Source organism: Neoarius graeffei, chromosome 18 (assembly GCF_027579695.1).
Source record: "Neoarius graeffei isolate fNeoGra1 chromosome 18, fNeoGra1.pri, whole genome shotgun sequence".
Classification (NCBI taxonomy): domain Eukaryota; kingdom Metazoa; phylum Chordata; class Actinopteri; order Siluriformes; family Ariidae; genus Neoarius; species Neoarius graeffei.
The window spans coordinates 25,280,747-25,307,948 of record NC_083586.1 but is presented as its reverse complement, the minus strand read 5'-3'; the positions used below and the strand labels follow the sequence as shown (position 1 = coordinate 25,307,948).

The window sequence follows — 27,202 nt, the reverse complement described above, 5'->3', positions numbered from 1 at the left end:
GTTCAATCTTGAGAACTGCAACACTGATGAGCGGTGCCCATTTATTTATTTATTTATTTAACTTCGACTCGATCCAGCCCAAGATCAACTCAGTAAGTGTAAATATTTCTTCTATTTATGATGAGCAGATTGGTTGATAGTATGATAGTAGATGCGCTGTAGTGCATACACAGCAAAAATGACTGAGCAATTTTTCCTGAGTTAAAAGTATTTTCCTCAAAAATTTTTAATTTTGCTCTATTTGAGTTTAGAGAGTAAAATTTGGAGTTGGAGCGGGAGCAAAATTACAGAGTAATTGTGTCAGTGTAACGGAGTTGGTTGTGGCTCTGAACTGAGTAAAATAGTGCAAGAGTTAATTTCAAGACACACTGAATAGAGTCAAATACCAGATAAATGAAGCTGTTGTAAAAAGCAGTTTTAGAACTGTGTTGGAATGTGTGGAAAAATATTACCTTACCCATTGTGACTTGACCTGATGGGATTAAGAGATGGCAGTGGGAGGGGTTTTCACTCTTCTCATTGAATACCCCTCCCACTGCCAACCCTTTATCCCAAAATAGTAGGACATACATTTTTTTTTAATGGCCAGTTAATTGTCCAAATCAATGGAGCAGATTTAAGTTTTTGTGCTTGATACATTCCTACGACTGAACAGAATCCCCTCAAGTGACCAAAATGGTTCAGTACAATGGGTAAGGTCATGTTTTTTGTCACACATTCCAACACGGTTCTAAAACTGCTTTTTACAATATCTTCATTTATCTGGCTGTTTTATTTTTTAATTTTTTTTTTTTTATAGGTACAGTCATGACATACTACATAGATATTACTGTAGCTGAACTTGTGCTGAATACAAAAAAAGTCATATGACTTTGAAAATACTGCTTAGATTTGTTGAAATTAACAACAAAATCAGAGCATGCCAGATCATTAGAGTGCCAGAAAATACCTTCAGACCCCAGAGGGTTAACCCATGAGCCAATCCTGCAGCACAGCATAATGCATGCAATTATGCAGATGAAAGTCAAGGATGTTAATGTTCATGTCAGAATGGGGGTGGAAATGTGATCTGTGACTTTAGTAACACTAGGTAAGATTTTTTGCCCTAAAATATAAGCTTCAAAATAATTTTGATAGTACACTGATTTGTAATAGAGAGAATGGCTTGTCTTCCATGCCAGCTTTGCGCCCGGTTTGCACCAGTTATAGCACTGTGTATCTCTGGAGAGAGAACTGGCCTCCTGTGAGAATTGCATAATGCTTTATGTACCACATAACACATTCAGCTCACTCAGAACTATAAAAAGAAGCAAAGAAGTTGGTGTTCTCAGTACATACGTAATGGCAAAAGAAAGAGTGGCAGAGCAAGAGACTGGATGAGAGTACATCTTGTTGATGAGAGCTAAGACATAAAAGGCTGCAAGATGCCAAACTGGGCTTCTTTTCATTGGACTGGTAAGCAATATTACATTAGCTACCTTGCTGTGTCTTGTGGTGTTTCACATGCTTGATGTTTGGCTATGTTAAAATTGACAACTCTCTAGTTTTTGATCATAAGATGAGCCAGGCCATTTCAACTTATGTTTAGCCACTAGCTACATTTCAAGGTGATGTTAGTGAGTTCAAGCTGCCCAGTGGCCACAGTGCCTACAGAATATGGTCACAGAATTCAGTGTTGCACTGTTTTCATATCCTTCTGCTTGTCAAAAAATGCATGTGTGCAATTGTCCATGGGAGCTCAAAATGCAACTTGTATTTACGACAGTAGTGTAAAAGTGAATTATGCTCTATAACTGTAAGGGGAGCCCAGGAGCAAAGAATATCAATTCTTGCATAATGGGGCTTTAACCATGGCATGGTCACTGGTATGAGATGGGCTGGTTTGAGTATTTCATAAAATGCTGATCTCCTGGGAGTTTTCACACACAGCAGTCCCTTGAGTTTACGCAAAATGGTGTAGGGGGGAAAAACATTGAGTGAGTGACAGTTCTGTAGATGGAAACACCTTGATAAGAGGTCAGAGGAAAATGGCCAAATTGGTTTGAGCTGGCAGGAAGAATATTATAACTCGTAATCACTTTACAACCATGGTGAGCAGAAAAGCATCTTGGCATGTACAAAATATTCCACCTTGAGGTGGATGAGCTATAACAGCAGAAAACCACATGAGGTTGCACTCCTGTCAGCCAAGAACAGGAATCTGAGGCTATCATGGGCACAAGCTCACCCAAACTGGACAGTTGAAGATTAGGAGGAAAAAAAAATCCCTTGGTCTTTTTTCCAGTCTTCAGCTGTCTAGTTCCAGTGAGTCTGTGCCCATGATGGGCTCAGATTCTTGTTGTTAGTTGGCAGGAGTAGAACCAGATGTGATATTCTGTTGGTGTAGCTGCTGTTGAGTTACTATAGATTTCCTGTCAGCTCACCCCAGTCTGGGCATTCTCCTCTGAGCTCTTTTGTCAACAAGGTGCTTCTGCCTGCAGACCCTCTGCACTCAGATATATATATATATATATATGTGTGGGCGGCACGGTGGTGTAGTGGTTAGCGCTGTCGCCTCACAGCAAGAAGGTCCTGGGTTCGAGCCCTGGGGCCGGCGAGGGCCTTTCTGTGTGGAGTTTGCATGTTCTCCCCGTGTCCGCGTGGGTTTCCTCCGGGTGCTCCGGTTTCCCCCACAGTCCAAAGACATGCAGGTTAGGTTAACTGGTGACTCTAAATTGACCGTAGGTGTGAATGTGAGTGTGAATGGTTGTCTGTGTCTATGTGTCAGCCCTGTGATGACCTGGCGACTTGTCCAGGGTGTACCCCGCCTTTCGCCCGTAGTCAGCTGGGATAGGCTCCAGCTTGCCTGCGACCCTGTAGAAGGATAAAGCGGCTAGAGATAATGAGATGAGATGAGATATATATATGTGTGTGTGTGTGTATATATATATATATATATATATATATATATATATATATATAAAATTTTTTCGCACTGTAACACTTCAAGAGTTTGGGAGACTGATGAGGTGTAGACAGGCAGGTTAATGCAAGTGTCATTTACTCTCAGTTTTGCCCTTCACTGTGACTCCTCTTTTTAATTGCAGGTCTCATATTGAGACACATATGCCACTTTTCCACTACCAACGCGGCTGAGTTGGGCTGAGCTGTGCCGTGCTGAGTTGGGCTGAGTCAAGCTGAGTGGGGCTGTTGGAGTTGCATTTTGACTACAACTGCGCTGAACCGTGCTGGCTGGAAGTGGGTGGACACATTGGGTGGAGTTAGCGAAAGTGGGTGGACGTCACGTGATGTCGTTAGGCGGTACAAACAGTGACATCAGTGATCTTTTAAGCGGTAGTCTCACGACCCGGATAGTAAACAATAAACATGGAGTCGTTAGTGTTGCTGGTCTTGGTGCTGTGGCTTGTTGTCACCGACAACGCCAACAGATACTGGCAAGAGTGTATAGATGAGGCGAGGCGCATAAGGCTTCATAATTCTCGTAATTCGTAATTATTCTTCTTCCGGGTTTACGGTGTTTACAGATCCCAGCGTGCTCGCGGGGCGTGTGTGGGCATGTGAGGACACTCCTCCTCACCAATCAGTGCACAGGGGAGTGTCTCCTCACGCCCCTCGCCCCACTCGGCTCGGTTTGGCTCGCTTCAGCCCCACTCCAAAACCGTGCGAGTTTTGGGTGCTAAGTAAGGCTGAAGCGAGCTGAGTCGTGCTGCTCTGAGGTAGTCAAAACCCGAGCCGTGTCGGGCTGAAGTGAGCTGAAGTGAGCTGAAAAAGGGTAGTGGAAAAGGGCCAATACTCTCTCCCACCTTTATGCCTTCTTCCCTTCACTGCAACACAAAACACACTCATTAATACTAATCCATTGCAGGTGTTGCTTTCTTGCCACTTACCTCTCACATCTTTGCTCCCCCATTCACAGCCCAGTGCTTGATCCCGCCTCTGCCTCCACATCCACCATTCTGTGTAAATTCAAGACACTGTTGTATTTGAAAATCCCAGGAGATCAGCAGTATCTGAAATGGTCACACCAGCCTATATTGCACCAACAATCATGCTACAGTTAAAGTCACGGAGATCACATTTTTCCCCATTCAGATTTTTGATGTGAACATTAATTGAATCTCTTGACCTTTATCTGCATGATTATGCATTGTGCTGCTGCCAAATGATTGGCTGATTGGATAACTAAAGAGGATGGTATGTACGTATGCTGTTGTATGCATGTCTGTATTACATGGCCTTTAGCAGACTCTCTTATCCAGAGCATTGTACAAGAAGTGCAAAAGTCAGGTACATTAAGTGCTGAACTTCTACAAGAAAGTTCTAGTGTCAGCTGAACAAGTGACAGCAATAACTGTGGAGAGGATATGCTGTTGAAATGCCAATACTCAAACAGCTAAGGAAACAAACCAACCATATAAAGTATAACTAAATGGAGAACTCAAAATGGCTAAGCCCAGGCTAGACTGTACACAGCCTGGGTTGGTCAAGACCGAAACACAGTTGCACAGTGGGCAAGGAAGAAGGGGAGAGGTGCAGCCTGAAGAGGTGAGTCTTCAGTCTGTGCTTGAAAGTGGTCAGGGAGTCAGCAGTTCTGCCTCAATGGGAAGGTCATTCCACCAACGGGGAACCAGGACCGACCGTAGTCTTGAGCGGGCTAGGCAGGAGTGGAGAAGAGGAGGGGCCAGGCGACCAGTAGTAGTGGAGCGTAGGGATCTGGTGTGTAGGGGCGGATCAGACTCTGGAGGTATGCTGGTCCTAACTCTTTGAAAGCCTGGTAAGCTAGCACCAGTGTCTTAAATTTGATGCAAGCAGCAATGGGTAGCCAGTGCAGGTCGTCAAACAGAGGGGTGACATGGGAAGAACGAGGGAGGTAGGCTAGGTGAGCTGCAGCATTCTGGATGAGCTGCAGGGGTCTGATGGCAGAAGCTGGAAGGCCAGCAAGGAGAGAGTTGCAGTAGTCCAAGCGGGAGATGATCAGCGCGTGGAGCAGGTGGTAAGAAAAGGGTGGATCCTTCAAATGTTGTAGAGGAGGAATCGACACATCCGGGTCACTGCAGCAATATTCGTGGAGGAGAGTTTGTCGTCGAACACAACCCCTAGGTTCTTCGTACTGGGTGAAGAAGACCTCGAGATGTCTCCCAGGGATGGAGAGGATGGAGCAGGAATGTAGATTACCTCTGTCTTGCCTGGGTTGAGCTTCAGGTGATTGTAGTCCATCCAGCTCTGGATGTCATGCAGGCACGCAGAGATGCGATTGGCGATCTGTGTGTCAGAAGGGGGAAAGAGAGAAACAGTTGGGTGTCCTCAGCACAGCAGTGGTAGGATAGACCATGAGCAGAGATAATTGGGCCAAGAGACTGGGTGTAGAGGGAGAAGAGAAGCAGACCAAGGACTGAACCTTGAGGGACACCAGTGGTAAGTGGGTGTGGTGCTGACACAGTACCAGACCAGGTAACCTGGAAGGAGCGACCAGAAAGGTAGGATTTGAACCAGTCTAGGGCTGTCCCACAGATCCCTAGAGCTGATAAGGATGACAGGAGGATCGAGTGATCAGCAGTGTCAAATGCAGCAGAAAGATCAGGGAGAATAAGGACTGAGGCGAGAGAGGCAGCACATGCTGCATGAAGTGCCTCACTGACAGAGAAGTGGAGTCTCGGTTGAGTGTATGACTCAGAAGCTGGACTGGTGAGGATCCAAGAGGTTGTTCCGTGAGAGAAAAGAGGAGAGTTGGTTAGCAACAGCACGTTCAAGTGTCTTTGATAAGAAGGGGAGAAGAGAAACAGGGCAGTAACTCTGGATGACAGGGATCTAAGGTGGATTTTTAATGACCTGCAGCTGTATGATATGATTATACAGTAATGTAGTGCGCTGGTAGGAATCTGTTTTTCTCCTTTCTTTTAGTGTGATGTGATGGTTGAGCAGTATGAAGAGGTTATTGAAGACTGGTATAAAGGCAGCCAGGAGGAAGACCTGATGACATACCTCTGTGAGAAACATGTTCTGAAAGGACAAGACACATGTAAGTTACAGTGCATAAAGTTCTTTTGCATGCATAGACATAATTAAAAATATTGAATATATACATGAGACACACAGTGTTATTTCAGTTAAAGTAGGATACCTAATTCATAACTTGTCAGGCTTTCAATTGCAAGGCCACAGGGACACAAAGTCAAATCAAGCATGAAGACCTGAGAATCAGTCTTCTTACAAATCAGCCAAGTACTAAAATCAGTATCCTTGATCAACCTCTAATAAAACACCTCCACAACCTCTACTATCCCCAGCCCTCCACACCCCCAAGTTCATACTGCTCCAATTCTTGTACAACTCCAATAACTCTCTTATTCCTTTAGCACTAATAGAGATGGTTGAATATTGGGAGAATGAAATAACATCAGTATGCCTCAAAGATTCCATTTACGGCCTGCGTGAGTGTCAATGTATAAGGGATTATACTAGTGCATCTCAAACAATTAGAATATCATGAAAAAGGTTTTTTTTTTCATAATTTAATTCAAAAGGGTAAACTTTCATATATTTTGTATTCATTACATGGAAAGTGAAGTATTTCAAGCAGTTTTTTGTTTTAATTTTGATGAGTATGGCTTATAGGGCATGAAAATCAGTAAATTCGGTATCGCAGATTATTAGAATATTTCCTAAGATCAATCAAAAAAGGATTTACAATATAGAAATGTCCAACTTCTGTTCATTTATACACTCAATATTTGGTTGGGGATCATTTACCACAAATTACTGCATCAATGCGAAGTGGCTTACAGGCGATCAGCTTGTGGCACTGCTGAGGTGTAATTGAAGCCCCAGTTGCTTTGATAAGTCTTCAGCTTGTCTGTATTTTTGGGTCCGGTGTTTCTCAACTTCCTCTTGAAAATACCCCATAGAAATTCCTCTTGATAGATTATCAGTGGCGTTCTATGAAGTTCAGGTCAGGCAAATTAGCTGGCCAATCAAGCACAGTATAATGGTCAGCAAACCATTTGCTAATAGATTTGGCACTGTGGGCAGGTGCTAAGTCCTGCTGGAAAAGGAAATCTGCATCTCCATAAAGCTTGTCAGCAGATGGAAGCATGAAGTGCTCCCACATCTCCTGGTAGATGGCTCTGTTGCCTTTGGACTTGATAAAACACAGTGGACCAACACCAGCAGATGACATGGCACCCCAAATCATCATAGACTGCGGAAACTTCACACTGAACTTCATAGAGTTTGGATTGTGTGTCTCTCCACTCTTCCTCCAGACTGTAGGACCTTGGTTTCCAAATGAAATGCAAAATTTACTTTCATCTGAAAAGAGGACTTTGGACCACTGAGCAACAGTCCAGTTCTTTCTCTCCTTAGCTCAGGTAAGATGCTTCTGACATTGTCTCTAATTCAGGAGTGGCTTGATATTAGGAATGCAGCAGTTGTGGCCCCTTTCCTGAAGATGTCTGTGTGTGGTGGCTCTTGATGCACTGATGCCAGCTTCAGTCCAGTCCTTGTGAAACTCTCCCAGGTTCTTGAATTGACTTATTTTGACAGTCTTCTCAAGGCTGCGGTCATCCCTGTTGCTTATGCACTTTTTCCAGTCAGCCTTTTCAGCAATGACCTCCTGTAGCTTACCCTCTTTTGGAGCGTGTCGATGATTGTCTTCCTTACAACTATCAAGTCCGCAGTCTTCCCCATGATTGTGGTTACGTGTACTGAACTAGACCGAGAGATACACGGTATTTATGCTGTTTTACTCAAACTCGAAATTAAATTCTCATTTTTATTTTTTTTGTGCTGTAGACCATAATCAAAATTAAAATAGAAAAATGCTTGAAACATTTGTTTAATGAGTCTAAAATATATTCAATTTTCACTTTCTTAAGTAAGCGATGGAAAATATTGAACTTTTTCATGATATTCTAATTGTTTGAGATGCACTAGTGTATATTGTATTAAAAAAAAGTGTACACTCTGAAATCTTAAAAAGAATATGCTATTAATACTTAGAGCAAGTAGAAATTATTTTCTATATGCTTCTTACAAACACAATGAGCTTAATTTAGCAAGTTGGGTATGCACAGAATGATTCATTTGTAAATAGCTTGTACGGGCATTTACATAAGATATTTGGCATTCATGAAGATCCTGTAATCTTGGAAAAATTCTACTCATGGTCCCATGTGTCGGCTAATTTATGCATAAGAAAAGGAACTAATGTAAACCTCAATTGATTGGCTTCAAATCACCTAATTTATGATGAATTACTGCAGTTGTAGTCAGACATTTACATATAGGGACATGAATGTCATAGCCATATTGGGCTTTTAATGATTTCGTTGTGAACTGTTCTTTTTCTGTGGTAGAATTATTGTACAACATTCATCTTCAATAAAAAAAAATAAAGAATAATTTAGTGCACAAATTTTAGTTTCATTTGGGTTTTCTGAAATAAACATAGGGTCAAAATTGTACAGACAGGGTCACGAATTTACATATGGCCTCTTAGATTCAGTGAAGCTGAAAATGTCTTAAAGTAATAGACATCTAAATAAATTCACTCTTCCCTATGACACTGTAAAAATAAAGATAGTTATAATTTTAACCCATAATGCAGTTGTGAATAATAAGCCTTTGATAATAAAAAAAAAGTGAAAAAAACCCACCAAAGTATGGAATCAATTTTGTGCCAAAATGTTCATACAATACTTTTGAAATATCAAACAAAAACAACAAATCAAAATACAAAAAAAAAGTTAAATTTTTTTTTAGACTGGCAAACAAATTATTCGTGTAATCGTACAAAATATCAGTCTATTACTCCTCAGAAACCTTTTATTTTTGTTCCGCGTCTTTCTCAGTTTTGTTTGACGTAATTTATTTTGGTTGCGATTCCAGCTTTCTTGTTTGCGCTCCTTGACTTTTTGCTTGCAGTTTTGGCACAAACTTCACGTGTGGGTGGGCTGTCCAGGAACGCATTCCCATTGGGTAACTTGTGTTTGACTGACAGCTACGCTCAGCCATTCCCTACTCGGATTTTGGCGGACTGTTTGACGAGTGACCGATCCATTGACGATAAACAAGGATCGAGTGGACTTCAGTGGCTCTGCACCCAGAGTAACTGAGATGGAAAACTTTGAGGGCGATTTTCTCCCTTTTCTGTTTTAAGAAGTATACACTTTCAAAAGGCCACACATTCTTCAAATATTGTCAGATCTCCACATGGAAGGCATCATTGGAAAGCTTAGAAACTGTACTTTCTGAATCTGTCAATAACTCAAAATGCCCCCGGGCAGACATGTGTCCCTGGATTCTGTTTTCTGACACATTTAACCAAATATGAGCTGTGATGTATGTGAATTTTTGACCCTGTGCTTATTTCAGAAAACCCCAAAAAAACATTTTTAAAGATGCATATTGTACAAATCATTATGCCACAGAAAAAGAACAGTTCAAAGAAATAACTGAAAGCCCAATATTGCCATGACTGACATGTCCATTTGGCCATTCATGTCCCTGTATGTAAACTTCTGACTACAAGTGTATGGATGGATGGAAGGTTTAAATGGCCTGTGTATTTCAGTTACACAGAAATGAAAGTTTTCTGAAACCCAGTCATTTGATATTAATGGTATTCTCTAAGGAAATATTAAATAAGGGAGAAAAATATATAGTGAGCATGCCAACATAAATTAAGACAAAAGTCCAGTCATTCAATTAAGACTGCAGCTGTATAAAATGAGGATGGGTCCTATACCATCCTTATGTGCTGTGGACCATTTGCTTCCTGCAGACACAGGCCCTTCTCTAACATGGCATTGGGAAGGGTGTGTGGGATTTCTGGCCAGGAGTCACCAAGGCCCTTTTGTTGCTGCTATTATTATTATTATTATTATTATTATTAACAACAATTAAAATTGTTTCCATGTGTGATGGGTACAGTAGATAAAATTCATTCATACAGTGCCTTGCAAAAGTATTCATCCCCCTTGGTGTTTGTCCTGTTTTGTCGCATTATAAGCTGGAATTAAAATGGATTTTTGGATAAGCACCATTTGATTTACACAACATGCCTACTACTTTAAAGGTGCACATTGTTGTTTTATTGTGACACAAACAATTAAGATGAAAAAACAGAAATCTGGAGTGTGCATAAGTATTCCCCCCGTATGAAACCCCTAAATAAGAGCCGGTCCAACCAGTTCACTTCATAAGTCACATAATTAGTTGAGCCACCTGTGTGTAATCAAAGTGTCACGTGATTGTCACATGATGTCTGTATAACTCAGGCCCACTTTACACGGGGACGGTATGAAACAAAAACGCAAAAGTCCGTTTTCGTTCTCACTTTTTTCCGCGTCTACACGACCGTTTTCAAGGAGGAAATCTGTGTCTATACAGTGACGCATAAATGTCTCCGCTATGTCTGCACGCATGCGCAACGTCTTCTGTCTTGTCTGATCTGCACATCTGCGCTGCTGTTCTGTCAAGTTATCCTACCAAGCCTACTACGCATGCGCGAAATCCAGGAGGGTAGGAAAATTCAACAGTAGTTTTGTCCCACCGATCAGCTGGGCTGATAGAAAATCGGTGAGAATTTCACGCATTTGCCGATTTTTATGTTTTGTGCGTATTGGTCGAGTCTTTGGCCGAGTCAAATAATTTGTAATTACTTGTTTTGAATAATAAAACGGTCTGTATGAGAACTTGCTAGGATAACTTTACAGAACACCGGTCCGGCTGAGGTACTGTAGTGCTCGAGGGAGGAGCAGGAGCAAACCGAAACTCTTTTAATCTGCCTTTATTAAGTAACACTCGCTCTTGTTTCGGTGAAGAAGAGAAAAGGCAGTGTCCATCTCAGCAAAATAAACCCGTTCGGCTGCTAGTTTTGTTTTCAGTCTCGGGTTTATGGTTTCACGAGCGGCTTGAATAGGTGGCGCGCGCGTGCGTGTGTGTGTAACTTGGCGATACCAAACTGAGGCGCTCCAGCCGGCCGGGTGAGCAGGAAAACACATCTACTGCATTAAAACACAGAGCAGCTTGAAGGTCCGTTGGATCGATGTAATCAGACATGCTCTTACTTTTTTACTTACTTTCTTACTTCCCGGGCTGGCATGTGCAGTATATGACATATGTATGATGTAAACGCGTACCCGACGTGAGCAGATCCAAGCAGAGTTTCGCGTATTGGGTAGTTTAGACGGATATGCAACGGGGGCCGTTTTTAACTTATCCACTCTGGAAGGCGTTTTCAATTTTATCCGTTTTTCAGCCTCGGAAACGCCGTCCTCGTGTAAACGAAAGGCACTTCTGATAAAATATTTAGTCATTTTTACCCGACAGCGTCCTCGTGTAAACGGGCCCTCAACCTGTTCTGGAAGGACCCTGACTCTGCAACACTACTAAGCAAGCAATATGAAACCAAGGAGCCTCCAAACAGGTCAGAGACAAAATTGTGAAGAAGTATAGATCAGGGTTGGGTTATAAAAATATCCCAAGCTTTTAATATCCCACAGAGCACCATTAAATCCATTGTAGCAAAATGGAAAGAATATGGCACCACTACAAACCTGACGAGAAGGCTGCCCACCAAACCTCACAGACTGGGCAAGGAGGGCATTAATCAGAGATGCAACAAAGACACTAAAGATAACACTGAAGGAGCTGCAAAGATCTACAATGGAGATGGGAGTGTCTGTTATAGATGAAAAGTCTTCCAGATTTACCCGGAAATCCGGATATTTGACAAAACTCTTGAAAATCTCCGGTTTTCTGAGAAATTGAGAAATTTATTTTTCAGATTTTTTGTGTTCCGTTTCATAGAAATTCAGTTTTGCGATCGCGCAGCTTGTTTACGTTTGGCGACAGGGCACCACCATTTTTGTAGTCTCGCAGTGGTTGCTGGTGTGTACGAGACCTTATATGCTTTATATACATACCTCATGTCATGTGAATGAGATTTTATCGCGATATCGTGCTTTAGAAAACGTCGTCTTTCTTTTGTGTAACTATTTAATATCAGTTGAATTATTATTTTCTAAACATGTATGCAGTATTGCACATAAGATGTGACCGCATCACTTCATATAAGTTTTGACATCCAATAGTGGAAATTCTGAATTTAGAATAATGCACTCCTGAAAATTACTCATTAACTAGAGGAATTAAATGTGATATTTTTGACATGTTAATCATTAATGTTCATGAAAGAAAAAGGCTTAAAAGTTATAACTTGTTTTAGTGAAAATAAGTACTAAAATGCACTAGAATGCAGGGTTTTGCATGTTTGTTATTAAAATTTTTTCAGGGGACATTGCCCCCCCCAATCTTAATTTGACTTTCAAAAGTTCAGGATTTTTTTCTTTGCTCCACTTTCATCTCTAATCTGTCCATAGGACCACTTTAAGCCATGCATGCCACAGAGTGGGGCTTTATGGAAGAGTGGCCAGAAAAAAGTAATTGCTTAAAAAGTCACATTTGGAGTTTGCCCAACAGCATGTGGCAGACTCCCCAAATACATGGAAGAAGATTCTCTGGTCAAATGAGACAAAAATTTAACTTTTTGGCCATCATGGGAAATGCCATGTGTGGCACAAACCCAACATCCTGAGAACACCATTCCCACAGTGAAGCATGGTGATGGCAGCATCATGCTGTGGGGATGTTTTTCATCTGCAGGGACAGGAAAGCTGGTCAGGACTGAAGGAAAGATGGATGGCGCTAAATACAGGGCAGTTCTGGAGGAAAACCTGTTTCAGTCAGCCAGAGGTTTGAGACTGGGACAAAGGTTCACATCCAGCAGGACAATGACCCTAAACATACTGCTAAAGCTACATTGGAGTGGTTTCAAGGGAAACATTTAAATGTCTTGGAATGGCCTAATCAAAGCCCAGACCTTAATCCAGTTGAGAATCTGTGGCATAACTTGAAGATTGCTGTACACCAACGCAACCCATCTAACTTGAAGGAGTTGGAGCAGTTTTGCCTTGAGGAATGGGCAAAAATCCCAGTGGCTAGATGTGCTAAACTAATAGAGAGATACCCCAAGAGACTTGCAACTGTAATCGTAGCAAAAGGTGGCTCTATAAAGTATTGACTTTGGGGGTGTGAATACCTATGCACACTCCAGAGTTCTGCTTTTTCATCTTAATTTTTGTTTGTCACAAGGAAAAAAAAAAAAAAACAATGTGCACCTTTAAACTGGCAGGCATGTGTAAATGAAATGGTGCTAACCCTCCAAAAATCCATTTTAATTCCAGCTTATAATGCAACATAACAGGACAAACACCAAGGGGGATGAATACTTTTGCGAGGCACTGTATGTCAAGCCATTTTTTTTTTTATTTAGTTCACATCTAATTCACCTTTTTTTGTAATTTGCTCCAGGTTTTAGCCTTTCAACTGCTGTTACACTGCCAAATGCCCCCCCCCTTTTTTTTAAATAATAATGGCACAGTCAAAAATAACTTTCACTTCTAACTTTTGAGAAAGTCTGTTTCAGCTGAATAAGCTTGGCCTTTTAAGGAGTTTTGGTTATGCACCTGATAAATTATTTCATTTATCAGTCAGCATTTCTGAAACATTTATAAAACCAGTGGATTTTTTTAGTTTGGTTTTGCTCATGCAAAAATTTACACACAGCTTTACTAAAAGCTTTTTAAATTGGGCCCAAGGTTGTGTGTTTTTTTTTTTTTTTTTTTTAAACTCGGCCACTCGCTAGTTACTGGCTTTTTATTTTTTCATCTGCCAAAAGTTTGTTTTCTTGTTCTCATTTATTTTTTGTACTTATTTATTTCACATGATCATTAGTTTTTGCTTGCCAATTTGTCCTTTTCACTTAAAATAATCACCCACCATTATGTCTTACATTTATGCCACAAGATCTAACCGTTTCTCCAGGATGCAAAATAAAGATGGGTAAATGCATTTTATCTAGTAGGTTTAGGTACTCGTTTAGGTAAATACATTTTCCCATTCTTTTTGTTGAACTGAAGCATGTCTAAAAGAAATTTGGACTGAGAAGAAAGGAGACCCTGCAGCCATCGCACAAGACAAAAAGAAAAAGAAAAGCAAAAAGAAGACCAAAGGTGGTGAGCATAACCAGAACAAGGAGAAGAAGGTAAAGAAAAAGAAAAGTAAGCTGCTTGATGAACACAGTGACGAGCAGAAAATGAAAGAAGGGGGACATGCGTCAGATGAGGAGATACAAGAGAGTGTTCCTCTTCATCAGGAGAAAACTGAACTCTGACCTGTCTAAGCTGATTCTGATCTTGGTTTGGTTCTGGCTCTTCATGACTGGTGAACATCTATGTGTGGTTAGTCATAAGCTGTCTTATCGTCTGAAGTGTTGAATTGTGGTAACAGTAATGAAGTACATCAGAATGGTGGGTTGGGGTGTTTTTATTTAAAAAAAAAATTTGTGCATGCAAGAGTGTGTCTTTTAAATTCTCTTAAGGTAAGGTACAAGTTTTGCATGGAGTGGATTGCTTCAGTTAATGACTTTTTTTTTTTTATAAATTTTGTGTGTGTGTGTGTGAGAGAGAGATGTATAATGAGCCATAAAATGTGAATGAGTGCTTTTCTGCAATCTTTACAGCTTACTCCAAACCTCCTTTTAGATTTGATAGGTTTAATTTACTAAACCCATTTCCATTCCATTTTATACCCAATCATGTTACCAATTAACCTGCTTATTGTGGAATCTTTCAAAAATGGTGTGACTTGAATATCCTATAAACTTTTTAATCTTAGTTTGCCTCTGTCCCAACTTTTTTGATTGTGTTGCAGGTATCAAATTGTAACTTCATTTATGTTTACAAAATACAATTTAAGTTGGTCAATAAAACTAGTAAATATTTTCTTTGTACTTTTGCCAGTTAAATAAAATTTCATGTAATTAACAAAGCAGACTTTTTATTTCATTTTGGAAAAATCCCAGTTTTTCTGGAAATGGGGTTAGTAGTTGAGATGCATAATTTAGTTATAGTTTAATCCTTATTCTTGTACTGTGGACTTGAAACCATTCAAAAATGTGGCCACAATTTCAGGTCAGTAATATTTCTGTATGTGTTGGTGTGTAAGTATTATTTTTAATGATTTCTAAATGCATTTTTTTAAGTCTGTGCTTGTCTATAAAATGCTGCTACTCCTAATGATTAAAAATTATGTGTTATATTTTAGGAGATAAAAACAGTTACACATATTGTATTGATGCAGGCTCTTATTTTTACTACAGCTTGTATCTGTGAATGCTATCTTACTGGTAGAGACAGCCTGTGGTGTTTTTTTTTTTTTTTGAGAAATGCAAAAAACATTGATAACACTGGTCTATAATTTTTCAGAAGTTGTCCGAATCAAAGATGAAATCTGCTATTTATTATGAAATTTGGTGTGCTGAATTCAAATATAACAGTTAACAGTTTGATTGGCTATGGTTTCCAAGATATTTAAGCTTTTACTTTTTATATCCATGTACATTTGTGTAGATGGTAGTATTTTAATTATAATTTGTAAAACTAGGTCTCTTCATGTGCTTATGGTTGCATTACATGATTTCACCTGTTCTGTTTATGTAACACTTGAAAATCAGAAAAAGGTTGTATAACTAAAATGTTTACGAAACAATTGGCAAAAACAATTATGTATAAATATTACTGCATCTCAAACAATTAGAAAAAGTTCTGTTGTGAGGGGGGTTTTTTGTGTAATTTATTTCACTTTCATATTTTCAACTTTCATAAGCATATGAAGAGACCTAGTCCAACTTGTGAGAAGTATGTTCATTTATACACTCAATATTTGGTTGAGGCTCCTTTACCATGAATTATTGTATCAATGTAGTGTGGCATGGAGGTGATCAGCCTGTGGCACTGCTGAGGTGTTATTGAAGCCCAAGTTGCTTTTTCCAGCCAGCCTTTTGAGCAGTGACCTTCTGTGGCTTATCGTCCTTGTGAAGGGTGTTGATGATCGTCTTCTGGACAACTGTCAAGTCAGCAGTCTTCCCCATGATTGTGGTTGTGGAAAGTAGTTTTGGCACTGTGGGCAGGTGTCTCTAAGAGTTGAGAGGAAAGGGAAGCCAATTTCACTGCAAACACCTTTTAAAGGGAACGTACAAATCAGTGTGCGCTAGCTAGCTGACAGGCTATAAAGTGAATAGAAGTCCTTTGTGATCTGTTTCTACCAATATTAATTTAATTCCAATATTAATTTCTTGTTTATAGAATTGTGTGTGTCTATATGCAATATTGCACTCAGAAGCTTGCAGTTCTACTGAATATTGCCTCAGTTTCTGAAGCCTGTTTGACTGGTACCATGCCACAGTCAAAATCACTAAGGTCATGTTTCTCCCCATTCTGTTATCAGATGTGAAAATTAACTGAAACTTTTCCATATCACTGATCATTAAATTATTCAATTCAATCTGGCAAACAAAAACTGAAAAATCAAGTCAATATTTTGTTTTTCTGTATGCACCAAAAATTGAAATGTTTTCCTGTTTTCAGCTCAAAACAAAAAAAATCTAATAAACAAGGAAAGCAAAATGAAATAAGTCTAATTTGTGCTTTTCTTTAATTTTCTTTATTTATTTTTCCATTTCCCATGGTGTATTCCTACTGTATGTTCATGCTTTGTGCATGTGCACTATATAGATGCCAACCAGCCGTGGACCAAGTACATTACAGGCATTTAGCAGATGCTTTTATCCAGTGCAACATACAACATAACCCAGAGCAGCCTGGGGAGCAGTTGGGGGTCAAGTGCCTTACTCAAGGGCACTTCAGCCATTCCTGCCGGCCCAGGGAATCAAATCGACGATTCAGATACACGCTAACAGAGCCAACTTAACATTGCATGAAACAGTGGGCAATGAAGTTAGCTCCTTTTTCGCAACTCCTTATTTTTTTAATTTTACGTTCCATCTTAAATGCTGTACAAATGCAATGATATGCCTGCAGGGGGACTCGGTTACTGAGGTTTACCTTCCAGAATTCATTTGACTTTTGATTCGCAGTAACTTATTAACAGGCTTCAGCTGACTTGTTTCATACATCTATGAGGGAAGTACATACTGTATTTGGACAGTTTCAGAAATAGTATGTGTACACTTTTATTAGAAAATGAGAGTTTTTTTTCTCTAAATTTGGTGAGATGTCATTTATCCACTCCCAATTTTGAACTATCTCTCTCTATAGTTAATTATTGTTTAGATGAACAAAAATATTATTTAACTGTACAAACACCATTGAGCATTGTGTACAAGTGTTTTGGTTATTATGTACAGTACATTTCTCCAGTAGGTTATTAGCATGGCTGAATATCACATTTGAAAGTAATAATCTCTTTTCAGGCAGGCCCAAAATGTATTTCAGCATAATAAAATTCATGGACTTAAATGCACATATGTGACACCACTTCCAGGTTGAAGCCTACAGGGATATAAAATACACAGGGCATCTGGAAGCTCACTTAAGCATTTTGTGTGTGTATATATATATATCATCTCATCTCATTATCTCTAGCCGCTTTATCCTTCTACAGGGTCGCAGGCAAGCTGGAGCCTATCCCAGCTGACTACGGGCGAAAGGCGGGGTACACCCTGGACAAGTCGCCAGGTCATCACAGGGCTGACATATAGACACAGACAACCATTCACACTTACATTCACACCTACGGTCAATTTAGAGTCACCAGTTAACCTAACCTGCATGTCTTTGGACTGTGGGGGAAACCGGAGCACCCGGAGGAAACCCACGCGGACACGGGGAGAACATGCAAACTCCACACAGAAAGGCCCTCGCCGGCCCCGGGGCTCGAACCCAGGACCTTCTTGCTGTGAGGCGACAGCGCTAACCACTACACCACCGTGCCGCCTATATATATATATGTGTGTGTGTGTGTGTAGCCATCCCCTGACATAAACCATTCAGCCACTTTCCACTCACAAGTCAGCGTGCACACGAGGATGACTTTTAAAGGAATACTCCGGAGTGAAATGCTTTCTAGGTCTATTTTTGCATTATTGGGAGTGCATACGTTGAGTTGCTACCACAATCACGTCAATCGGATGTGTTTTGAGAAAATTCGTTTTTTGCAATTTCAACTGGAAAGCGCTAACACGGCAGTGCGCGGGGCATGTCTTTTTGCCGATACAAAACGCTAGTTTTAAAACCATTGCAAAGCTCCAAACAACATGACAGTTCTGTGGAAGTGAGTAGAGGGTTCCTACAAACAAAACGAAGTGTCCCTAGCTCTGCAAGTGCACAGACAGAGTGTGTAGAAGAGTAAATACAAAGCCAGTGACCTTACCTGAAGTTGGTCTTCTCCAGACGCCATCTTCAGGGGACAATCCGTAAAAGCCGAGTGCAGAGCCCATCCTGCTGGAAATGCACAATTGTGGTATTTGTCATGTTGTTTTGAGCTTTGCAATGGTTTTAAAACTAGCGTTTTGTATCGGCAAAAAGACATTCCCCGCGCACTGCCGTGTTAGCGCTTTCCGGTTGAAATTGCGAAAAACAAATTTTCTCAAAACACATCCGATTAACGTGATTGTGGTAGCAACTCAACGTATGCACTCCCAGTAATGCGAAAATTAGACGTAGAAAGCATTTCACTCCGGAGTATTCCTTTAAACCCGGCTGCTGATTTGCACAATTTCCCACATATCTGGCAGCACAGAGTGGGAGGATTGCAGCATTCTGAGGGTAAGTCTTTGTGGACCCTAAGATGTCTTTTGAGTTCACCCAGTGACCTGAAGATCTTGCCACATACGGAGCATTTGTTGTCTGAAGGTGGTTTAGGAACATTATGAACTGTGTGACCCTGCCTATGCATATGGGATCTGCAGTGACTTTCAAGACCAGCTTTAGACAGGAAAACACGATCACAAGTAACACAGATGAAATTAGATCTAAACTCATCTGGAAGGGAGGATAGATCTTGCTTGCGCAAAGCTCGCTTGATTTGAGCATGTTCAATTTTCTCAAGTTCAAACTGGTCACAGTCTTTCTTAAATGGTGTCACACTACATAGACCTTTCACAGGCTAGCACCTCCCACTTCGACTCATTAATCCTTAGCAAATTCTGGTTGGATTTGATGAAGTCCTTATACCTCTTCTTTGGTTAGTACTGAGGATGTTTATGTAACGTGAGTTCAGCATACAGGAGCTGCTTTGGTAGCCTAGAATCCTCCATCCTGACAACATGACCTGACCAACACAGCTGGCTCTGAATGATCCATCTTTTAATACTACAGGTGCCAGCTTGCTCAAGAACAACAGTATCTGGAGTGAAAGAGTCCCATTTGATGCCAATAATTCTCCTAAGACAATTCTGATGGAATCTTTCAAGCATCTGGATGTGACGGCGATAGGTTGTCCAGGTTTCTGATGAGTAGAGAAGAAATGAGAGAACATATGATTCATATACTGTTAGCTTAACTCTCAAGGTGATACCACGATCAGCCCATACTCTACCCTCAAGCTTACCAAAGGCCAAAGCGGCCTTATGAATTCTCTGATGGATCTCTGCATCAAGGGAACCGTCCTTCAATATCATAGAACCAAGATATTCAAAGCTGTCCACATCAAGCCTTCTCTCACTCACAAAGATATTTGGTTCAGAGTAAGGTTGACTTGGCACTGGAGTGAACATAACTTTAGTCTTCTTCAGACTTATTCTAAGTGTCATGCTCCGCCCCAGACATCCACTCTGGAGATTACGGATCTCTCACGCCAGCGTGGATCCGGGACAGGAATTCCTTCTTCCTTGAACTCACTTCCTGGTTTTCACTGCTGCTTATTTAAAGGCCATTCTCAGGCTACATCCACACGACAACGGCAACGAGATGTTATTTAAAAATATATCGCGTCCAAATGGGCAACAATCAGTAAAATATCAGGTCCATATGGCAACGCAACGCTTGCTGAAAACGATGCAATACACATGCCACACCTCTAGGGGCGCTGTAAGATGGTCCCTTCGGAGACACCAGAACAATAGAAGAAGTAACGACGCATGCGCATAAACTATTATTACTTCATATTAAAAACGTTTGAAACTATTAGACTTCATATTAGCCACAAAGTCAGGAAAATCTGTTTGTAAAATTACATTATAATGACCAAATACAATGAAAAGTATTTTTCCAGTCTCACCTGTGAAAGGTAATCCCATGTGATCTCGTTTGGACAGAAAACCTGTTGGTACAGTTAAACGCAGCTAATCTTTATTCTCCGCTTTGACCTTTCCAAAATGGCGGCGAGGATGACGTATGATTCTACGCAGAAGGCGGCGTCTTCAATGGTCCGGAATAAAGTGAATGATACACGTTGATGGAATTAATTTGTTGTTTCTCACATGTGAAAGGTAATCCCACATGATCTCGTTTGGACGGTAAACCTGTTGGTACAGTTAAACGCAGCTAATCTTTATTCTCCGCTTTGACCTCTCCAATATGGCGGCGAGGATGACGTATGATTCTACGCGGAAGGCGGCGTCTTTAATGGTCCGGAATAATAAATTGGATTAATTTGCTCCTCTACGCCCTTTTTAAGGAATGTATTGTCGGACTTAAATCAACATCTGAAGAGGTGAGATCGCTCCTTTTTTCCCCTATTTTTGCTGGCGGGATTGCACCATTACACAATAAATATTCACAGTGAAAATATTTTGTAAGCGCGTTTCATGAACCAAGTTATAGGATTTGTTGACAACTCACATCGCAATGAGAAGATCATTGGCACTACTGGTGTTAAGAATCAGACCATTTCATAAATGAATATTTTGCTGTAGAGCTGCAGTGTTTGTACAATTGCATGTTTTTGCTTCACTATTACTGTCACTATTCTGCTTCTTGCATTACTACTGTGAACTAACACTGAACATAATAATAATAATAATAATAATATCCAAGCTCGTGCTTCACTCTCACTAGTGCTCTGTAAGGCTTTTTCCTGGTGATATTCGTTACACTTCTACCCGGCGTGAAGCACTCACAGTCATGTGGTTGTGATGTCATCGTAAACAAATCCGTTCTACTCATCCAGACGACTTCACAACGGCAACGTTGCCAGATCTTTCCACTCTGGAACCCGTTCTCAAAAAGATTGCGTTTTGGGCACCCAAAACGCCGGTGCCGTGTGGACGCCAGGCCTAAACGATAAGCAGTTGTATCGGAGTCACCTGAATCCGTTGCCATGTGGACAGGGCCTCAGACTCTGTTTTTGCCAGAACATCTCGTTTGCTTCTCTAGCTGTTTCTGTGCCTCTCTTGCTTCTCATGGTTTTTCTCTCTTGCAATTTTCTTTTGTCCATGGTTTTTGCACTAGCGTTTTTCTGGTTCATGGTGTTTGCACTAAGGGTAATTTCTGGTTCATGGTTTCTTGCACTAAGGGTCTTTTTCTTGTTTATGGTTTTTTGCACTAGCGTTTTTGTCTTTGCCTGTCTCATGTTTTTGTCAAGTTGTTTGTTCTCATTTTGCCTGGATTATTTTTGCTATTTGTTTTTCATCCTGTTTGTTTATCTTTTGCCACATCCTTTCTTCTCTGTATTAAATCATCTTATTTATTGGATGACTGTCTGTGTTCTGTTTTAGGATCCTAACTTCACCGTACCTCCACCAGCCCTAACAGTACGTTCTGACCAACATGGATCCAGCGGAACTCGCCCATCTGAGAACGGCCATCCAGCAGCAAGGGACTCTCCTCAGGACCCACCAACAAGACCTACAACAAATTACCCAGAATCTCGCCACCCTGTCCAATGCACTCAACCTTCTCACCACGCAGATGCAGCACTGTCAAGCCATGCCTACCCCTGATCAGCCATCTCCTACTTCAGCTCCTGCCACCGCCTTTCTCCATGAACCGAGACTTCCAGCACCTCAGCCCTACAATGAAGAACCAGGTACTTGCAGATCATTTTTGTCTCAATGTTCGTTGATCCTAGAACTGCAACCTCTGGCCTTCCCCACAGACCGCTTCTGGGTAGCATATACAATAACGCTCTTCACCGGCAAGGCCAGAGAGTGGGGAACTGCGGTCTGGGATGCCAATGCACCCTTTTGTTCCAGTTTCAAGGATTTCTCCGAGGAGATGAAGCGAACTTTTGACTGCTCTCTGTCCGGCCGGGAGGTGGCCAGAGAGCTCATGGAGCTGTGGCAGGGGTCCCGGTCTACCTTGGATTATGCCATCGAGTTCCAGACGTTGGCGGCTTTGTGCGGTTGGAACGAGAACGCCCAGATCGACGCGTTCCTGCATGGCTTGTCCGACGCCATCAAGGACAAGTTGGTATCGCAGGAACTGCCATCAGACCTCTCCAGCCTCATGGACCTCGCCAACCACATCAACATTCGGATCCAGCAATGGAGGAGAGAGAAGAACCGCCCCGGATTCACCTCCTCTCCACTTCCCGCCGCGTCCGTCGAACCCATGCAGGTAGACCAGGTTCGGGTGTCAGAGGAGGAACAACATCGCCAGTGGAGCACAGGGGCCTGCTTCTACTGTGGTCAGCTGGGACACATCTGCTGAGCCTGCCCACTAAAAGGACGAGCCCACCAGTGAATCAAGGGGCCCTGGTGGGCAATGCTCAGAACCAGTCCCCCACTAATTGTCCGTTACTTCCTGTCATCATTATCCGTGACAACCAGCATCACCACCTCCAGGCCCTTGTCGACTCAGGGGCGGACAGGAACCTGATCTGCTCCACCACTGCCAAGCGTCTGGGAATCCCGCTACTTGCTCTTGATGTCCCTCTCACTGTCCTGACACTCAATGGCACTGGCTTGACCAGCATCACCCACCTTACCGCCCTGCTCACCCTAAGGATTTCCAGTAACCACTCAGAAACCATCCAGCTTCACGTCATGAACAACCCCCACGTACCCATCGTCCTAGGATTACCATGGTTAATGCAGCACAACCCCCACCTTAACTGAGTTGACAACACCATCCTAGGCTGGAGCCAATCCTGCCTAGCTTCCTGTCTGAACTCCGCTCTGTCTCCTGCCAAACCACCACAGCCTTCAGCCAGCGAGTTCCCCGATCTGTCTCTGCCTTTGGAATATCTGGGTCTCAAACTTGTTTTCAGCAAGACCTGAGCAGTGTCCCTCCCTCCTCACAGACCCTATGACTGTGGAATCGACCTCCTACCTGGGACAGCGCCACCCAAAGGATGACTCTACTCTCTCCTGTCAAAAGGCAAGCCATGGAGAAGTACATCTCCGAATCTTTGGCAGCTGGGGTCATCCGTCCTTCCTCTTCCCCAGCAGGGGCAGGATTCTTCTTCATGGAAAAGAAGGACAAGTCACTCCGTCCCTGCATTGACTATTGGGGTCTCAACGCCATCATGGTCAAGAACCGCAACCTACTATCACTTATGACCACGGCCTTTGAACTACTCCAGGGAGCCAAGGTATTCACCAAGCTAGATCTATGCAATACATACCATCTCGTCAGGATCAGGGAGGGGGACGAGTGGAAGATGGCCTTTAACACCACCACTGGTCACTACGAGTACCTCGTGGTCCCTTTCGGCCTGACCACTGTGCCCGCAGTCTTCCAGGCACTCGTTAACAACGTCTTCAGGGACTTCCTAAACATCTTCGTTTTCGTGTACCTGGAAGACATCCTGATCTTCTCCCGCTCCCTGGAGGAACATTGGGGTCATGTCTGGCAGGAACAGAAAGCAGAGAAAGGAAGAGGAAGCAGAGAAAGCCTTTTCCATGCTCAAACACAGGTTTACCACAGCACCCATTCTCACCATACCTGATCCTACCAAGCAGTTTATTGTCGAGGTCGATGCTTCCGAGTCAGGGGTTGGAGCTATACTATCCCAGAGGGCCAGTGATGACAAGGTCCATCCATGCTCCTTCTTCTCCCGCCGGCTATCCCCAGCCAAACGGAATTACGACATCAGTGACCGAGAGCTACTGGCTGTTAAACTAGCCTTGGAGGAGTGGAAGCACTGGCTCGAGGGGTCGGAGCTCCCCTTCCTAGTCTGGACCGACCATAAGAATCTGGAGTATCTCAAGTCCGCCAAACACCTTAATTCCCATCAAGCCCGTTGGTCTCTCTTTTTCTCCTGGTTCAACTTCACGCTCTCCTACCAGGTGCTGCAGTGGGGTCATGGCTCCAAGCTGACCTGTCATCCGGGAGCCACCCGAACCCTGGGACTCATCCAGCAGCACTTTTGGTGGCCATCCATCAAGGAGGACGTCCAGGAGTTCGTAGCAGCCTGCGACACATGCTCCCGGAACAACCAATCGACCCCCTGCCGGCTTGCTAAGACCCCTCCCGACTCCACATCAACCTTGGTCTCACATCGCCCTGGACTTCGTCACAGGACTCCCCAACTCAGGTGGCAACACGTGCATCCTCGCTGTCATTGACCGTTTCTCCAAGACCTTCCATTTCATTCCTCTGCCCAAGCTCCCCTCAGCCAAAGAAACCACAGAATTACTCATCCACCATGTCTTCCACCTACATGGACTACCCACCGACATCGTTTCTGACTGGGGCCCTCAGTTCACTTCACAGTTCTGGAGGGCCTTCTGCAAACTCATCGGGGCCACCTGTAGTCTCACCTCAGGCTTCCACCCACAGACCAACGGCCAGGCAGAACGGGCGCACCAGGTTTTGGAGGTTGCACTCAGGTGCATGGCGTCCAGGGATGCCAGTTCTTGGAGCAAGTACCTACCCTGGATCGAGTACGCTCATAACACTCTTCCTTCATCTGCCGCAGGTCTCTCACCCTTCCAGTGCTCCCTAGGTTACCAACCACCACTCTTCCCCAACCAAGAGGAGGAGGTCGCTGTACGCTCAGCCCAGACCTTCATAGGCCGCTGTAGGAGGATGTGGGCATTCACCCCGAGAAAACTCATTCGCTCCGCCCTAGCATCCAAGAGGCAGGCCGACAAACGCCGCTCTAAGGCGCCCACTATCGGGTAGGACAACAAGTCATGTTCTCCACATGCCACCTGCCACTCAGAACTATCTCCCACAAGCTGGCTCCCAGGCACCTAGGACCCTTCCTCATCAAAAAGGTAATCAATCCATGTTCCGTCACTCTAGCACTACCACTCACCGTGCGACGCATCCACCCCACGTTCCACGTGTCACAGCTTAAACCTCTGGTCTCTAATTCTTTGCTCTCTCACAAGACACTCAAAAGTTTTGGACTTAGCATCAAATTGACGGAGATTGAAAAGCTTTCCTGTCGTCCTGACACATAGATAGACACCAACATTACAACCTTGAAAAGCAAAAGCAATGGCTACAGCAAAATAAATTGAGAGCAGGGTAGGCGCTAAGATATCACCCTGCTTTACCCCATTATCAATGCTTATAGCCTCTGAAAGTAATCCATTAAAGTTTACTTGGGCTTTCATGTTATCATGCATCCGCCTGATCATACTAACAAAATCAGGTGGTCAACTTAGTTTTCCCAAGATCACTCAAAGGGCATCCCAATTAACTGTGTCAAATGACTTGGTCAAGTCAACAAAAACTTGATACAAAGGCAGCTTATGTTCAACACATATTTCTTGTAGTTGTCGTGCACAAAAGATCATATCCATGGTGCCACGACCCGCTCTGAAACCTGACTGACTCTCTGATATGACAGAGGAAGAGAGATATGTTAAAAGTCAATTGAGCAAAAGTCTTGCAAAAACTTTACCAATCGCTTTGAGGAGGCTAATGCCCCGATAATCACCACAGACTGATTTAAGACCCTTTCCCTTGTAAATAGACACAAGAATGGCATCAACCCAGTCCTTAGGAACAGAGTTTCCTGATCAGACTTTCAATATTAAGGCATGTATCTCAGTATGGAGTTTATCCCCTCCATGCACCAAAATCTCAACTGGAATCCCATCAAGACCAGGAGATTTACCAGTATTCACCTCCTTAATGGTTGATTTTATCTCATGAAGGGAGGGTGGATTCATCATATCCACAAGAATGGGGTGTTGAAGTAGGTTATTGATAACAGAATCATCAATGGATGTGAAAAAGATTGGTAAATGCAGTCCATCGAGACATGATTCCATCAACATCTTTAATTAATCTTGAACCATCTTTGGATTTAAGAGGAGCAGCAGCTAATGACTGGGGCCCAAAAGCTTGTTTGATAAGATTATAGAAAGCTTTTGTCTTTTTGATTATAGGCTTCTTGAACCTCAGCAGAGATGTTGGATCACCATTCATTCTTCATATGCCTAAGCTCACATTGCAATTTATATTTATTTTCCTTCAAAGCCTTCGCAGCTGCTATCAAATCTGAGCCTTTGGCATCTAAAAACTTGCCATAGAGCAGAATAGAATAGAATATCTTTGTCATTGTAACATGTACAATGAAACTGGAGTGCAATCCTCATCAGCGCAAAACAAACTAATAAAAGGATTTAAATTAAACTAAAACTTAAACTGTATAAAAATTATAAAAACAGTCAAACTCACAGAGAGAACAGTAAACTAACAAACTAATATTTAAAAAAAGAGTATTCATCTGTTTTCAAGGAGAAAACTGACTTCAGCATTATTTTCATCAAACCAATTTCTATTTTTCCTTAGTTTGAATCCAAGAACATCAACACCAACCTGGTAGGTTGTTTCCCTAAAACTTTCCCATGTCCCATCGAACTTGGCAGCTTCAAAGGTATTACTGAGCTTTTTGACTGATTCTTTAACTTTGCAACATCAAGGCATTTAGGTACATTGACCCCATTAAAACGACATTTCCTCCTAATACAATATTTCATTTTTATACAGAGAAGTTTATGATCAGTACCACATTCAGCACCTCACATAACTCGCACAGAACAGATGTCTTGTGAGTCCTGTTTGCATATGATAGCATAATCTATGTCCATGTTTTGATCTTGGATGAATCCAAGTCACCTTATGAATATCTTTATGTCTGTACAGCGTGTTGCCAATGAGTAAACCAAACTCAGAACATAGTTGTAATAAGAGAAGGCCATTGCCATTCATTCTGCCAAGTCCATGTGGGCCAAGAGCACTCCAGACATGATGATGGCTCCCAACATGAGCATTGAAATCACCAAGAGGAAACAACTTGTCTTCCTTAGGAACAGAAGCTATTACTATTCTGAGTTCTTCATAGAAAATCATAATGTTTTTTTTGGGGGGGCTGTCAAGAGTTGGAACGTATACTGATAAAAGAGAGATATGGTGCTATCTGGAAAGAGGCATAT

The 27,202-nt window shown here is 42.2% G+C and overlaps 1 protein-coding gene across 1 annotated transcript in view; it reads left to right on the top strand.

The window, feature by feature from the left end:
- The window catches only part of cnpy3 (canopy FGF signaling regulator 3), a 37,280-nt gene extending 21,967 nt beyond the window's left edge, over positions 1 to 15,313 (top strand). The window contains exons 5-6 of the mRNA XM_060898604.1: positions 5,902 to 6,019; positions 13,983 to 15,313. Coding sequence (XP_060754587.1) covers positions 5,902 to 6,019; positions 13,983 to 14,236 — 372 coding nt within the window. The 3' untranslated portion in view covers positions 14,237 to 15,313. The remainder of the gene's footprint in view (positions 1 to 5,901; positions 6,020 to 13,982) is intronic.
- The last annotated feature ends 11,889 nt before the right edge of the window (positions 15,314 to 27,202 follow it).